General features: G+C 37.2%; 1 protein-coding gene across 2 annotated transcripts in view; it reads left to right on the top strand.

Annotated features, from left to right (window-relative positions):
* Positions 1-15,242, top strand: part of LOC146551153 (arf-GAP with coiled-coil, ANK repeat and PH domain-containing protein 3-like) — a 70,274-nt gene that overhangs the window by 34,469 nt on the left and 20,563 nt on the right. For both annotated transcript variants that reach the window (XM_085258742.1, XM_085258741.1), the window contains exons 4-9: positions 388-441; positions 11,974-12,032; positions 12,287-12,470; positions 13,539-13,583; positions 13,673-13,768; positions 14,047-14,121. In XM_085258742.1, the coding sequence (XP_085114868.1) occupies positions 388-441; positions 11,974-12,032; positions 12,287-12,470; positions 13,539-13,583; positions 13,673-13,768; positions 14,047-14,121 (513 nt within the window). The remainder of the gene's footprint in view (positions 1-387; positions 442-11,973; positions 12,033-12,286; positions 12,471-13,538; positions 13,584-13,672; positions 13,769-14,046; positions 14,122-15,242) is intronic.

Genomic DNA, 15,242 nt, shown 5'->3' with positions numbered 1-15,242 from the left:
GCTACTGACATTAAGTACTATTAAAAGCCTTTTTGGCTTCAACTGTATGACTAATTGTGAGTTTCTTATTAAAGCCTTGTTCATATTTGTAGTTTCCATTGTAAACGAATAAAAATAAATGGCATGAATCAGTCCTGCAATTATAGCTCTTTTTCCTGTACATGGTACAGCTCAGTGACATTAACCAGCTTAGACTTACTTTTAGCTTTGTGGATCTTTTTATTTTCTTCCATGCAGAATTCATATAAATTATGGTTTTAGTTTCTGACAGATTTTATTTGCTTCTTTTATTCACAAAAATGAAACTATTGTGGCGTGAGACTATTATGAGAATTTTTCTGGATGTATTGTGCAGTTAAAGACTGGTTTTTGTTATTTTCTGTGCAGGAGTGCTTGGAAAAATGCGGGGAAAGCCTGCAAGAGATCATAAACTACCACATGGTAAGCCAGCCATGCACTCTATATACATTATACTGAGACAGAGTGGTATCATTCGAATTTTAACTGGCATTTAAGGCTACATTAGGGCCTTTTATTCCTTTTATTTTAACACTGATGGTCACTGAAACCATCTGTGGCTGCATTAATGTCAGTATATACAGCTCACACTGAAAGGCAGACACTGACAGTGTCTCCTTAGGTTGTTTTTATATGGAAATACTCACCAACGGGGCACCTTTTAATAAAGGTTGTGTTAATGGTTAGTGAATAATTAAATTATCCTTTACAGCTCATTTAAAGGCCATTTATAAAAACAAAATTACGGTTGCCAGGTTATTAAAATCTCCCATTGGCAGGTACTTTTCATTTCCTTTTAGTAAGCCTAATAAAGAAATCCTCCTGGGTTTCTCACTCACAAGTAAGCAATCAAATTTGTAGTTTAATTCAAGGTTTTAATGATCAAATAATGTTCAATGGTTTTAAATAGACAGATTTTTGTCCAGTTTTTCTGCAGACCCTCAGAAATACCACAGTATTTCAGTTATAATAATAATAATAATAATAATAATAATAATAATGGATTGGATTTATATAGCGCTTTTCAAGGCACCCAAAGCGCTTTACAATGCCACTATTCATTCACTCTCACATTCACACACTGGTGGAGGCAAGCTACGGTTGTAGCCACAGCTGCCCTGGGGCAGACTGACAGAAGCGAGGCTGCCATATCGCGCCATCGGCCCCTCTGGCCATCACCAGTAGGCGGTAGGGTAAAGTGTCTTGCCCAAGGACACAACGACCAGGACAGAGAGCCTGGGGATTGAACCGGCGACCTTCCGGTTAAACCACATCTAAAGATTTTGACGGTGTGTAAACACCCAGTAATGCTTTTTAAAAAGATGTTGAACTTGGCCAGACATCTAAATAACGTAAAGATTTGGTAAAAAGTGGAAGGTGAAAAAAAAAAAAAGTATTCTCAAGTCAGTGAAAAGGCACACGTAATGTCTAAATAACTCTTCCTCCTTAACTCCTGAGTTCCTCATGTTGCTCCGCTGTGTTTAACTGTTTTAGGCTTGTACAAATAAGTCATAATGTAATAAGAAATAAATAACTAAATTCTATTTATGTAGCACATCTAAACTTACAATGGAGACATTCACACTGCTTGCGTACAGCGGCGCAGTAACAAGCTGTCCTGCATTCAGACAGTACCAGAGGTCAACAGTTCTCGAAGTGAAGTCTTCAGCTTTGATCTAAAAACAAAAAAGTCACAGTTGATACAAGTTGATATATGAACTACAACTGTGGGGATTAAAGACAAAAAGTAGCAATAAACAAAACCTGCCACTTCATACTGTATTATTTAATGCACAAGGAAGCAGTGGGAGCTTGCTAACACTGTCTCAAGTGGTAGTAGACTGATTGGAAACAACCAAGAAACTAACTTGGAAACTCCTGTAGACAGTAGTATATAGTATTATAGTAGAGGCCCCAGAATAAATTTGTGTGGAACTCCATATGTCATAATGGCTGATGCAGAGAATGTTTGATTTCCAAAGAAGTCTTAATATTATTTATTCCACAATGCAAAAATTCTGAGTGGATACACTAGAAGAGACAATGCAGATGGGGTTAAAGGCTGATATTACAGGAATAAAACTGTATTAGGAATTGACAAGAAGGATATTTTCTATTAAATGGGACATATAAGCAGTGTTTGATATCCAAGGGAGACTTTTTGAGCATGGTTGCAAAATTCAGAGTTAAATATATTCATGATAAAAAAGAGAAGGGGAAGAGAGAAGAGAAAGAGAGGGAGAGGAGAAAGATGTGTCGTCGCAGATCAGCGACTCCCTCCTCTTCCTTCACTGCCGATCAGGAAGCAGAGAAGAAGGTCAGCATTACAAATGGAGGCTTAATGGACTGAGTAGGTTGAACAGCTGCTTGACAGAAGAAGCCTTGTATAGCCTATAAACCTGTATGTCAGTGTCTTACAGGCATGTGTGCATGTCTGTCACTATATCATTATTTTGTGTTCTGTTATAGGTATAGGTAGGGCTGTTCGATATAACGATATATATCGGATGACGATATAAAAACATCTATCGTTTCATTTTACGCTATCGTTTGTTTCGTGGTGTCGCAAAATAAACTGTTTACGGCAATATTTTTTCATGGTTTTAATGGTCCCTGTAGTGGCTATATTAATTTCTTAAAGTTCTCTCTTTCATCCATCCATCCATTCGCGTCCGCTTATCCTTTTCAGGGTCGCGGGGAGCGCTGGAGCCCATCCCAGCTGTCATAGGGCGAGAGGCGGGGTACACCCTGGACAGGTCGCCAGTCTGTTGCAGGGCCAACACACAGGGACAGACAACCATTCGCACTCACATTCACTCGCACATTCACACTTATGGGCAATTTGGATTAACCAATTAACCTATCCCCACTAAAAAGTTCTCTCTTTCTCTTATATTTTATATAACGACACTACTGACGGACAAGCGCCTGTTTTTATGCGTTGTGGTTAGCAGCAACGACGGTAAAACCATCGTGTGTCCGCTTGTTTATGTTCCACATAAACCTTTCACAATAAAGCTCAAGATCCTGTTGAGACTTTTCAAAATAAACTGAATCACGTGAAAGAGCAGATTATTTACGGATGAGAAGTAAAAAAGAGCCGCCAGGTGCTAAAAAATAAACCTTAGACTCAAACGTTAGAACAGGCTTTTCCCCGCAGCACGCTGTGTAATAAATACTCACAAAGAAAACTGCGGCTGAAAATGTGTAGTTTCATGCATCTGTTAAAACACTGGACTCCAGCTACATGACGCGCAGCTGGAAACACTTCCCGTAAGTCGAGCTGCCCGAGATTCACAGAATTTAAAGAAAATGTTACATTTTTGTGATTTATATCGTTATCTGGACGATAGAATTCTTATATTGGGATATGAGATTTTGGTCATATCGCACAGCCCTAGGTATAGGTACTCTAAAAAAAAAACCTTAGAAGCTGTTATAAATTTAGAAAGTTTTGAAATATTTTTGCTTTTGTAGACAGAAACTAAGAATGAGATAGTGGTGAAACTGAAATGAACTGAAGTGCAAGGAAGAGGATCATCTCCATTTCCTGGTAGTTCCTGGCAGAAACAGTGCAGTCGGTGTCAGAGGCTGAGATTGCAGAAACAAAACCTTAGCATTTCACAGCGAAGATAATTCTCCTGTTTATTAAAGGGGAACTATAAGGATTTTCCTTCTTGTCTTTTATAAATGAGGGTTTTTACAAGTTTAAACCAGGCCTTTGGATGGGTGACTTTGCATGTAAATGCAGTTTTTCGTGAATGCAGTTCTGGTCATTTCCCTTTGGTCGAAAGCCAACATTTTTCATATGCCAGAAAAACGTTGCACTTTAGAGATGCCCACAGTTTCAAATAATACAGTCAGGATATGTTCAGGTAACGCCTGTGAGTCAGTGATCAACAGCTTTCTTCTGTGGTCATCTGAGAGTCCCAACCTTTATCTCCATCCACCAGCAGTTAAAATCTTCTTTTGGCAGGAGGCAGTATAACAAAAAGAAGGAAATTTTTAAACTGTAAATCATGCAAAGCTCCTCTAGTAGAGTCCGAGAATATGAAGGTGGAATTGTTAATTGTGCTTAAAGTCCACTTTAAGCTCAATTAACTCTCTTTTAACAACCTCAATCCCCACAGCGGCCGTTAACCTCCTGCTGCTTGATCCTCATGACCTTCTCAACAAATACAAACACTGGAGTGTAAGCTCAGCCACACTTTTCACACCTGTGGGAAACGAAAAAAGTACACATAAGGAGGCAGAAGGAGAATCAAGATGAGCTTTGTCGGCCATCTAAAAGAAAGGGGCTCATTTCTAAATTTAATTTACGCAAGAATAAGTTTTGTAATGTGTAATCTTTCTAATGAGATACTTGAATATGAGTTTGTAGAATTGGTGAGAAAGCAACAACAGTTTAGGTAAAGAAAGCGCTCTAGTTTCCAGTTATAGTTCAAGCAGTATTGATGAATTACCACCAAAGAGGCTCTGGGGCCGTGCTGATAAAACGATTATTGTGCCACAGTCTGTTTTTCAATAAATCTCCCGTTTTGCCTTTCAGCACATCCTGTTCTTTTGCTTCTCCATAAAAGTCCAAATTCACTCCCCACCAGACTGTGGCAGATTTAATTAACTTCATATTTATTTATTTCATTTGCTCATTTGAAGTATAATTAAAGTTCAGGAAAATCCCCAAAAATTAAGATTAAGTTTTTTGTTTGTTTGGTTGTTAAGTATAATGAATAGACTACTTTTAGTCTACTTTTAATAATTGTGTTAAATAATCGTGAGCAGCTAGTAGTTATAGCTTGCTTATAAAAACCCAGATATAATGCATCATTTCAGCACTGTTTGATCTCAATACACTAATTGATGTTGGTTTTTCTATATCCTGCAGAAACCATGTGATAGAAGGGAATCCTCTGAGATATGAGAATGATGTGTAGGAACATTTATTTTTAATTTATTTAGTATTTTTGTGTTTTATTCAGAAACGACACTGTGTGTGATTTTTACTGCGTGGCGCTCATGTAGTCAAGGGACTCCAGCAGAGCGTCAATGAATAAGAAATGATGACCGTTATATCTGGCATGGTACAAATGTGGCCACGGAGTGCCAGCCGCCCTTGTCACAGGCATACTCGGATGCCTTTAAAATCCAGAAAGGAAATACAAAACGGCGTCTGAGCACATACACGGGACAAGTTTAAAAGAGTCTTGGCCCTGCTTCCTTCCATTTCCTGATAGCTTGGCTTTATTGCCAGTCCAGTACCACACAACAGAACAAACAGGCTCTGTTTGTGTGAATGTCACCAGCAGGCCAAGTATAGCTCCAATCCTGAGAGTCTTTTTCCCCTCAAAGTTTTCACAACAGATTTTTCTTTCTCACAGGCGGCAGCATCAACATAATTGGGCCATAAAGCTCCATTTGAATACTCGATAAATTATTGACACGTGTTTGACTCTCTGAACATACATTAGGCATGAGGGGGAGGGCTGACACAGGGAGAATATGATGTGAGTGAATCTTTGTGCACTGGAAAGAGGTCATAATGCAAAAACGGATGGGATTTGCGGTCCGGAGAAAATATGTTTAGGGTTTCGTGCAAAAAGAAAAAAAAAAATCAACCAGCTTGCTATAATACAATTTGAATTAGCCTATTTTTTATCAACCGGTGTTTCTAGATACACCACTACATGGAAATCAAGTTAAATAGCAGTAAGGCTCATTGTAGTCATTTGTTTTAAGATTCCTTAGAGATTTCTGCCTCTAATTTTTGTGAGTAGTTTTAATTTCCTTTTTGGCCGTTGCAGACCAGATTATTCTAGATAAGGCTGCAGAACTAGATCTATGCTTCAATTTCTTAAGATCAGTTTTTACAGCTGTTTATTTATCAGCCATGCTATGCAGCAACAGTCTTCTTGAACAAATATACTTTCTTTGTTTTTTCAGTGATGTGTTTCATCCATCCCATGGATCCATCTCATGTTTTTAAAGGCACACAAACATAAAAAATTGAAACAGTCTTAATGTCTTCACCTGTTAAAGAAAGAAAATGGTGTCACCAGCATATTTAAAGTGGATTAATTAACAAGGGATATATAATTTAAAGGCTACTTCACGTAGCGTAGTTACTGGACGATGTTGGCACGAGTTAAAATCAGTCACTAAGAGGGTGCTGCATCAAAAACCTCTTTATGTTTGCTTTGGTTGCTAGCAGATGCTGTGGTCACCTTGCAGTTTTTTCCAATGAAAATCGCCGATTTCTCTGCAGAACTTCCACACTTACTCCCTCAGCTGTAGTGAAAGTTAACGGTTGAGATACAAGCCACAAGCTAAAAAATCATCTTTTTAAACTTGCTTTTGGTTGATTTTTATTTTTAGGTTTTACCTTCTGTGAAGCACTTTGTGATTTTTATCTTGAAAGGTGCTATATAACTAAAGTTTTACTTACTTTACTTACTTACAAGCCAGAAATGGATAACATTCACCTTCAAAATAAAAGCTGTGCCATCCAGCACATTTTAAATCTATACATGACCAGTTTGTGGAAAGTGTTTGTGGACAAGTCTGCATCTTCCATGTAAACCTTTGACAACCATAGTAACCTCTTAGTGACAAAAGTAATTAGATAAAGGGGTCACTGACTGGTCTCTAGGCCTGTTTCACTGGTGCCTTAGCTTAGCTGTTTTTCCTTGTTTCCAGAGTTTTGAATGAAGGAACCAGCTGCTGTTTGTAGCTTTAAATTATGTGAAAAAACTCTAAACAGTATAAAAAATGGGTGTAGCGTGTTGATCTGGAAAGTGCCATAAATGTGCATCCTCTTTAAAGGTCAGCAGGGGGCGATGTATGTGATTGCAAAAAAACTTACTTTTGTAAAGAAGATTCTGAATTTTATACTTCAGAATTTGAAATGAATTAAATCCAAAACATTAAAACACAACAAAAAGAAAAAGTGAAGTTCAAAGACACTGATGTGGATTAATATAATTTTTAGAGTAATTTACTGGGTAATATTCACTTGCCAAATATCTAATACATGCTGTCAGACATGCATCACAAAATGCTTTTCCGTTGTCTTTAGATAATAACTCATAAAACCTGTTTGATTGCTCCCTGACCATCCCCCCTTTTTTTTATTTATTTTTTTTTTACAAATGACCCTTCCCAAATGTTTTTTTTCACAAGCAACAGTGTCCTTTTGTTCAGTCCAAATTTTCATTGTCAGAATGTCTTGATGCTTACTCAATCCTCCAGGTAAGTAAATGCCAAAAGGTTGATTCTGTTCATCTGGACGTAGTCCCACTGAAAACGATACGTCCAGATGAACAGAATCAACCTTTTGGAGTTTTATTATCAGAGTTTGAGATTCTTTCCAAAACAAAAGGATTAGTTTGGCACAAGTCACTAGACCCACCATCAGTGCTCTCTTTATAAATGCATTCAAGGAGATAGATCATTGGTGCCCTGGACAAATCACACTTCAACCATTGGCATATACAATCCAAATAATTTCCAAAAAGGAAAAACATTCCCATAGTGCATACAAATAAGTGCTTCTTTTTGTCCTGCATTTCCAGCCTAAAACATCTTTAATTAAATCCATTTTTATGTAATCTGGTTGTATAGAAGTATGTGGGACAACAGCCTTTGGCTCCCAGCTCGGAGTTTATGGGCTCAAATGCTGCATTTTGGTTTTGTAATTTCTGCTGACCGTAAGAAAGGAGGATTAACTGTAGTATTCTCAGTCACAAGTCGTTACCCAACGCACTTGCAGTTTCACAGTCAAATCCAAACCTAGAGACACGAAGCATGCATGGTTTCCTGGATAAAGTCTAAAAACAACAGTGTGTTTTTACCCACTCCGATTTGACAAAGGTGTTCTTGTCCACAGAGTGGGCTTGAGATAATTGCTTGACTGACTAAATCACATCATTCTGTCTGAACATGCTGGTGGAATCAGCGAAGGGATTTAAAAAAGTGATAGTCAGTACAGTAGTCTTTTGTAATGGTGTCTTCAACCATTTCATTCCTTAGCTCTGATGTCAGCATGCTGAAGGTGTGCCAGATACTCTTGGACTTACTTATGTTTGACATTAACTCTACAGTTTGTGCTTATCTGTCAAATATGGAAATGAAATGTCTGTTGCTCTCAACATTTAACTGCTAAGAAGATTTCAAGTCAAAACAAAGTGGCACTCTGTCATAATTAACATGGCTGGTCTGTCAGGTGGGATGCCATTAAGCAACGATAGATAGACAATAGAATCATACAGTTTTTGTTGTTACAATAAAAAATACAGTAAAAACAAACATTGTTAAAAGTTCCACAGATCTATACTGAAGGCTTTATCCTGTGAGTGAGTAAAAATGTCATATATAACAGTCATCCATCCATCTATTCATTCTCTTATGCTTATCCAATTCAGGGCCGTGTGCGGGCTGGGGCCTATCTCAGCTGCCATAGGGCAAGAGGTGGATACACCCAGGACAGGGCACCAGCCTGTTTCAGGGCTAACAGTAATAGAATAATATAACAGTAATAAAATAAGATTTGAAAAAATTAACAAAATTGAATATATGACTAAGATTATGAAAAAAGAGAATTCAGTATTCTGTTGAAAACTAAACTTATGAGAAATGTAGGATAAAAATACTTTTTAAAAGTTGTAATTCTGTCTTTTGTATCCCAGCTTTGTTAATACAGTTATGATGGCAATTAGATGTTGTACAGTTAGTATATTAACTACATGCTAATGTATAGCAGGCCAATATTTGATGTTTAAAAGATAAAGCATCCGTATACTTGTATTAAAAATCTACACTTTCCAAGTATTTTCTTAGTCTAGATCGAAAAAAATGTAAATTAAATAAAACATAATATTTATGTAAATTGAACTAGTTTGCAAGCCAGTGTCTGTTACCTACCACCAGCTGTTAGCTGGTTTGTCACAGTGCTTCTGATCTTTAGTAGCTTTTTCTGCCCCTCCAAATTACCTAATGCTTACTATAGTTTAAGGCCACAAACAGTGTTTCTGTGGAGCCATGTGAGACAATCAAAACAGAAATATCTTATCTCTGACTACATAAAAACCAAAAATGGGAACATGGAAAAAACACATTTTCTGTATTTATTAGTCTGAAGCTCCACACTGTGACTTTAGGTTCAAACTAAAGTTGAAGTGACGGAAAACTGGGTCCGTTTTTTAAGTGTGACAGGTAGGAATCAACCTCTGAAGTCCAGTCTGACAATTTCCATCATTTTTCATAAATCATAACCAGTCCCCAGACCCCCATATTACATTACATTTGCATTATGCAGTGACAACCTGATGCATGTTGGTCCGGTGAAACAAGGGTGTCAGCTTGCCACAAAAATAGCTCCGGAATGCAACAGGCTGCACTTCCCCCCCAAGCCAGGAAGTTTCACAGCAGTTCTCCTGCCGCACACAAACATCACAGAGGTGTGCTGGGTGAGCCCACAACTTTTAAAGACTGCGGTTTGCTCTAAACCGCAGTCCACCTCAGTTCTGTCTGCTCGACGCTTAAACTAATCCAACCCTGGAGAGTTTATGACCGCCATACACCACTGCACTGCTGATTTTCATGTTTTAGGCATCACGTGTTTGAGAAAGCTCCTGATGGCCCAAACTTCCAGCTACCACTTTCACTTTTCTGAGAGCTTGTTAAAATACATTCAGGGAAACAGGCAGACCACATATGCACTATCAGACCTGTTTACTGCCAAACAGGGTGCCATTTTAAACATTTTACTTTCCAAGAAGCAGGAAAGGTTACTCAGCTAGCCTCACTAGCATTACAGCAAAGTGCCAAGTGAGTGGGCTGCTACCATCAAAACAAACACGTTTCTTTGAGGCATCAAGAGAATCCATTTAAAAGTACCACTTCCATTTGACCCACAGTTAAGTTTGTAGAATCTTTCTGACATTTTTTTTTTTAATTTTTAGATTAAACTTGTTAATTTACAACAAAATGGGCAAATTTGTGACAAAAAACAGCAAATTCATGAGATAACTCGTGTTTTTTTTATCAGATTAAAATGACATATTTAGGAGGGAAAAAAATGTTGCAAGAAAAAAATGGCAAATTTTGGCTGTGGCAATTGTACAATTATCAATGAAAATCCTGCAAAATTTTTAAAACAGAAAATGTAATTTAAGAGAAAAAGCTGGAACTATGGGACCATTTTTGGTGTATTGGCCACAGATAAAAAAAACCAACAACAAAAAACTGTGTTTTTGCACAACCACCAACACAATGTCTTCTTTTTTTTCCATCACTGACCCTAATAGTCTGTCATATACCCTCTATACACAGCTTACAGCAACAACAATAGCAGAGTGTCTTTCCCATCATCCGCGCCTATAATCCCTGAGTTAAAACACTCATAAGCCTATTTATACAGCCTGGCAAACTCAAATCTTCTAATCCATACCAAAACGCATGTATCCAATTATTCTAGCGGGATGAGGGTGAAACCCTTTAAGCAGTCTAACTGCTCGGTTGTGGTAAGGACACGTGGGCCTTGGCAGTTTGACTGGTTTGTACCCTGTGCTGAATGCAGACTGCAGTGTTGTGTTGTACCAGAATCCTCCTCTCCTCCCTCTTGCTTACTTCCTCACTCCCTCCCTCTCTGCCCGAGTGACCTATTTAGCAGCAGCAGCTCTTGCACACTGACTGTACTCTCTGAGCATGAAAGGGAAGAGGAGGGATCTCGAATGTAAAACGCCAAACTGAAGGCAGCATGTTATTGTGTTGGAGCAGGGGTGTTTGAGTCACAGCATCATTGCCTCTCCACTCATTCAAACAGGCATTAATGTCTGATTTCCATAATTTACGAGCATCTTTTGAAAACAGCTGGGCTTTGTCGCCCTCTGCTGGTTACTTTGAAAGTCATATCACAATAGGAACATTGTTGCTTTCTTCCAAAAGACTTGGAATAAGAAATGCTACATTACATTTCATCCTGAATTTGAACTAAGTTCATACATCACGCAATACAATAAATATACATTTGCTGCACTAATTTGATTGGGCATCAACATATGGTATTTTCAATATGTACTTATTTATTTACAGTTATTCTAATATTAGTCTGCTGACTGGTTTGTCGAACGCTTTTTACTTTGTGGACCACATAAACAATAGCATTCACATTTTATAAATGATGCATTTACAAAAATGATGATGAGCAATGAGATGTTTTCCACACTAAGCCAGCCCGATGAAAGAAATGTTAGAGTAGGAAATAAAAAGCAATAATGATAAAATGTAAATCACTAAAAGTACTTCTCTTGTTTAATTGAATAGTCTGTTTTAAGAGTTTATCTATTATATACATTGCTCTCATAAACTTATCCTTATTTGATTTGTTTTATAAATTTTGGCAGTTTTTTTCTGATATATTAAATTTCTTTGACTGTAATTCGCCAAAGAATTTCCTGTAAAATTGAAATACAGTTTTCTTGTAAATTTGCAAATATTTCATTAGTAAATTTTGACCTTTTTTTTTCTCTAAAAAAAAATTTTTCTTGTAAATTTCCTCCTGTTGTCTTCTCGCAAATTAGCCAGGATTTTTTTCTGTAATATTTCCAGAGTTGTTCCCTTGTATAATTGTCAATATTTTTGCTTTTTATTAGTTTATATATATGTATATTAATTACATTGGGGTAGTATGGCTGGTCATGGGTGATATCATTGTTGTAAAATTGAATATGAGATAACTGCGAAAAAGCCAGAATGTATACCCTCCCTTTGGCAGGCTGGTTCTGGTCCTCTTGTCTAAAGTGTCTGGTTAAATTTACTGGTCACAGCTTCCATGACCAAAATGAAATCCCGTGATAATAACTTTATGGTGACATAAGCCAAAGAATAAATAATAATGAACTAGCAATGTCTAAAAGTATTATAAATTTCATCTAATGTCTTATTTGTGACCTGTTTCAGATCCTGTTTGATCAAGCCCAGCGGTCTGTAAAGCAACAGCTGCACAATTTTGTGAAAGAGTAAGTAAACCTACAATTTGCTGAAGTATCCCTGTAGATATTTAGATGTATAAAATATTCAATACAGGTGGGAAAAGGATTACTCCACAACCTTTAAAAGGCCTACATGTCCTTGTTACCCCCAAAAACCTTTCTTAAGTGTTTAAATATAGAACAGGCTACAACATTTTGCAGCCCAGACACGTTTTTTCAGACGTAACGTTAACCTGCAACGCTAATGTCTCACTTCTATTTTGTTCTATTTTGTTTGTCAGGGATGTTCGAAAATTCAAGGAGACAAAAAAGCACTTTGACAGGGTGCGTGAGGACATGGAAATAGCACAGGTGAAGAACGCTCAGGCACCCAGGAACAAGCCTCACGAGGTCGAAGAAGCCACTAGCGCGCTGAGCATCACCCGCAAGTGCTACCGACACCTCGCTCTGGACTACGTGCTACAGGTCAGAAAAACACTGTAAAAAGAAAAAAGACAACATATAAGATGTACTAAATACTCTCACTGGACTAAGATCTAAGAATGTACCGAGTAACAAATCATGAAAACTACACCCAGGCACTGATTTTGAGCATCATTTTCAGTTTCAGTTACCCAAAAAGAGTAAAGTTTTAAGAAGCAGTGTAATCCCTTCAGACTCATTTGCACCCCCACGAGACAGCCTCTTGTTGCCATTACAATTAGAGCATGATGTAGCCTGTCAGCCTGCAGCGACGTCTGCCAGAGCCCTTCTGCTTGAGTGGCGCATGCTTTGCTCTGGTCGCATTTAGCATGGGCTTATTTTGCCCACACATTTACCAGGACTGCCCGCGGGAACAAAAGGAGACTGATTCAGAGCGATCGCCGTGATGGCCGTGCCCTCTTTCCTTTCTTCAGTTTGTCTGCCGGCAGCTTTCTCTCACAGCTCTTAGACATCTTAATCTATTGAGTTTTAACTTTAAGTGTCTCAAGGTGGAAAAGGTTAAAGCTGCAGGGCGATGTGCTCTATATGGACGTAACCTCTTAAACGTAGCACAAAATATCACTTAGGTTTGCATCAGTTGGAACACAGAATGCAAAGGCTTTGCATTCTGTGTCCCAACTGATGCATAAGGGCTGTTTGTTACAGCAGTGAGAAGGAAACAAACCCATCATAGGGCCAGCTGATGTTTATTTTTGTTGGTCATGTTATAGATAGATAATAATGTCCACCAGAGGGCGTTAACTTAATAGTTTGTGTCAAATAATATTTAGTGTTAAGGGCTTCAACTAAAAGATAATGTTAACCCTGAGTGACTTAAAGGAGAGTGGTGTTATTTTTGACCATATTATACTTATACTAATACTAATAATGTTTTAATGCAGTCTATCTTCTGGGTTTTATTAATTTATATAAATTAGAATTTACATATGAAATCAGACATATTTGCAAATTCATGGTAAGAAATATTTTTATAATTCAAAATGTCAGTGGGTGGGGTGAATGACCACTCCCTTGTTAATTATAAACACTTCATTTTTGTTTTTTCTGCAGATCAATGTACTTCAGGCGAAGAAGAAATTTGAGATCCTAGATGCTGTAAGCCGATATTTTATTCTTTTAATATAGTCAAAAAAAGCATGAAGGATCTGTGCACTTCTTAAAGTTAATTTTCATTTCCTACACAGATGCTGTCATTTATGAATGCCCAGTACTCGCTGTTCCAGCAGGGCTACAACCTGCTGGATGAGATCGACCCCTACATGAAGAAGTTGGCTGCAGAGGTGAGAGGTGTGATTGTTCTCACCACCACTCATTTCCTCAGGCACCCTGGTTTGATTGGTCCTCATTTTAACTATTGATACCAGCCTGTTACATAATTTCAATTTCCATTTAGTGACTCTCTCGGTTACCCGAAAAGGCTCAGTTATAGTCAGCTAATCTGAATCATCCCAGCTCTGACTGTATTTACAGGATTTACAGTATATTTTAGTTATTTAACAGCAGAATGAATACTGAAACAACTGATTTTTTTCTTCTTTTGTGTGAATTGACTTTTAAGTTGGATCAGCTGGTGATTGATTCAGCCATGGAGAAGAGGGAAATGGAGCACAAACATGCAACGATTCAGCAGAGGGTGAGTTCCTCTTTTTTTGTTTTCCCTCGATTGATTAAATAGAACGTGTACATAGTTAATAAACTAAGTTTGATTTTAAAAGAAAGTATGTCACAGGTCAAAGGTCTTGGATTGGAGTTTTCATTTAAAATTGTTTCTTCTGCTTTGTAATGTTGCCATCTGTGCTCATCACTGAGCCAACATAACAACACCATTTCTCTGGGGACGTTGTATCGTGTAATATCTCTCTTCAAAAAAAAAAATGTTATGCTAGTTTATTTCTTCCCAGTTTATTACAGAAATTTGCACGTTTTTTCCCCCCTGGTAATTTTGTCTGTTTTCACACATAAATTAACCCTTTTTTTGTTATATAATTTCCTATTTCTTTCTTTTATATTTGCAAAATAGCCTTTTCTCACAAATTTGTTAGGTTTTTTTTCATATACATTGGCCATTTTTTTCATCCTGTCTCTGTAAATTAACCTTTGTCCTAGCAATTGTATCACTCATTCTTTTGTAAATTTACAGCTTTTCCTTATTAATTTTTCCCAGAGATTAGATTTTTTTTTTTACCCCTTTTCCCTGTTTTCCTTTTTGTCATGCCATATATGAAAAAACTATAACAAAATCTCAAATTTGCAGAATAATATAAAGATGAATGAAATTCAGATTAAAAACCCCCCCACAAAAACATATAACAGAAGGAGTAAAATAAAATAGTTTGAAGGAGATAAATAAGAAAATATGTAATGGAATATTGTGAAATAAAATTAAATGCAATAAAAGTAAAATATGAACTAATTTAAATAGATAAAAGCTGATTATGATACAATAAATTGAAATAAAATATTTCAAATTCACTCAGGGAAAAATATACACAATTAAATTGACTTTCCAGTCACATTGATACTATATCACACCTCTGAGATCCAGTCTGCCACTTGGACCAGTTGATCTGTTGTGGCTGGAAAAGGATTAGACTTGTGCAGCTGAGAAATGTTTGATTAATCCCCCTAACAAACTCCAGGCATTGATTAAAGCATTAAAGCAGGTAGATTTAAGTGTTTTAACAGATATTAATCCTGCTGTTGTCTGCTGTGAATGGTAACTGTCAGCACTTTTATAAGCTGATTTATAAGCAG

The sequence above is a fragment of the Mchenga conophoros genome, linkage group LG20 (assembly GCF_057382185.1).
Source record: "Mchenga conophoros isolate Kocher_MC1m ecotype Shallow Benthic linkage group LG20, M_conophoros_male_GT1.1, whole genome shotgun sequence".
NCBI classification, from domain to species: domain Eukaryota; kingdom Metazoa; phylum Chordata; class Actinopteri; order Cichliformes; family Cichlidae; genus Mchenga; species Mchenga conophoros.
This window is presented reverse-complemented; position numbering and strand designations above follow the sequence as displayed.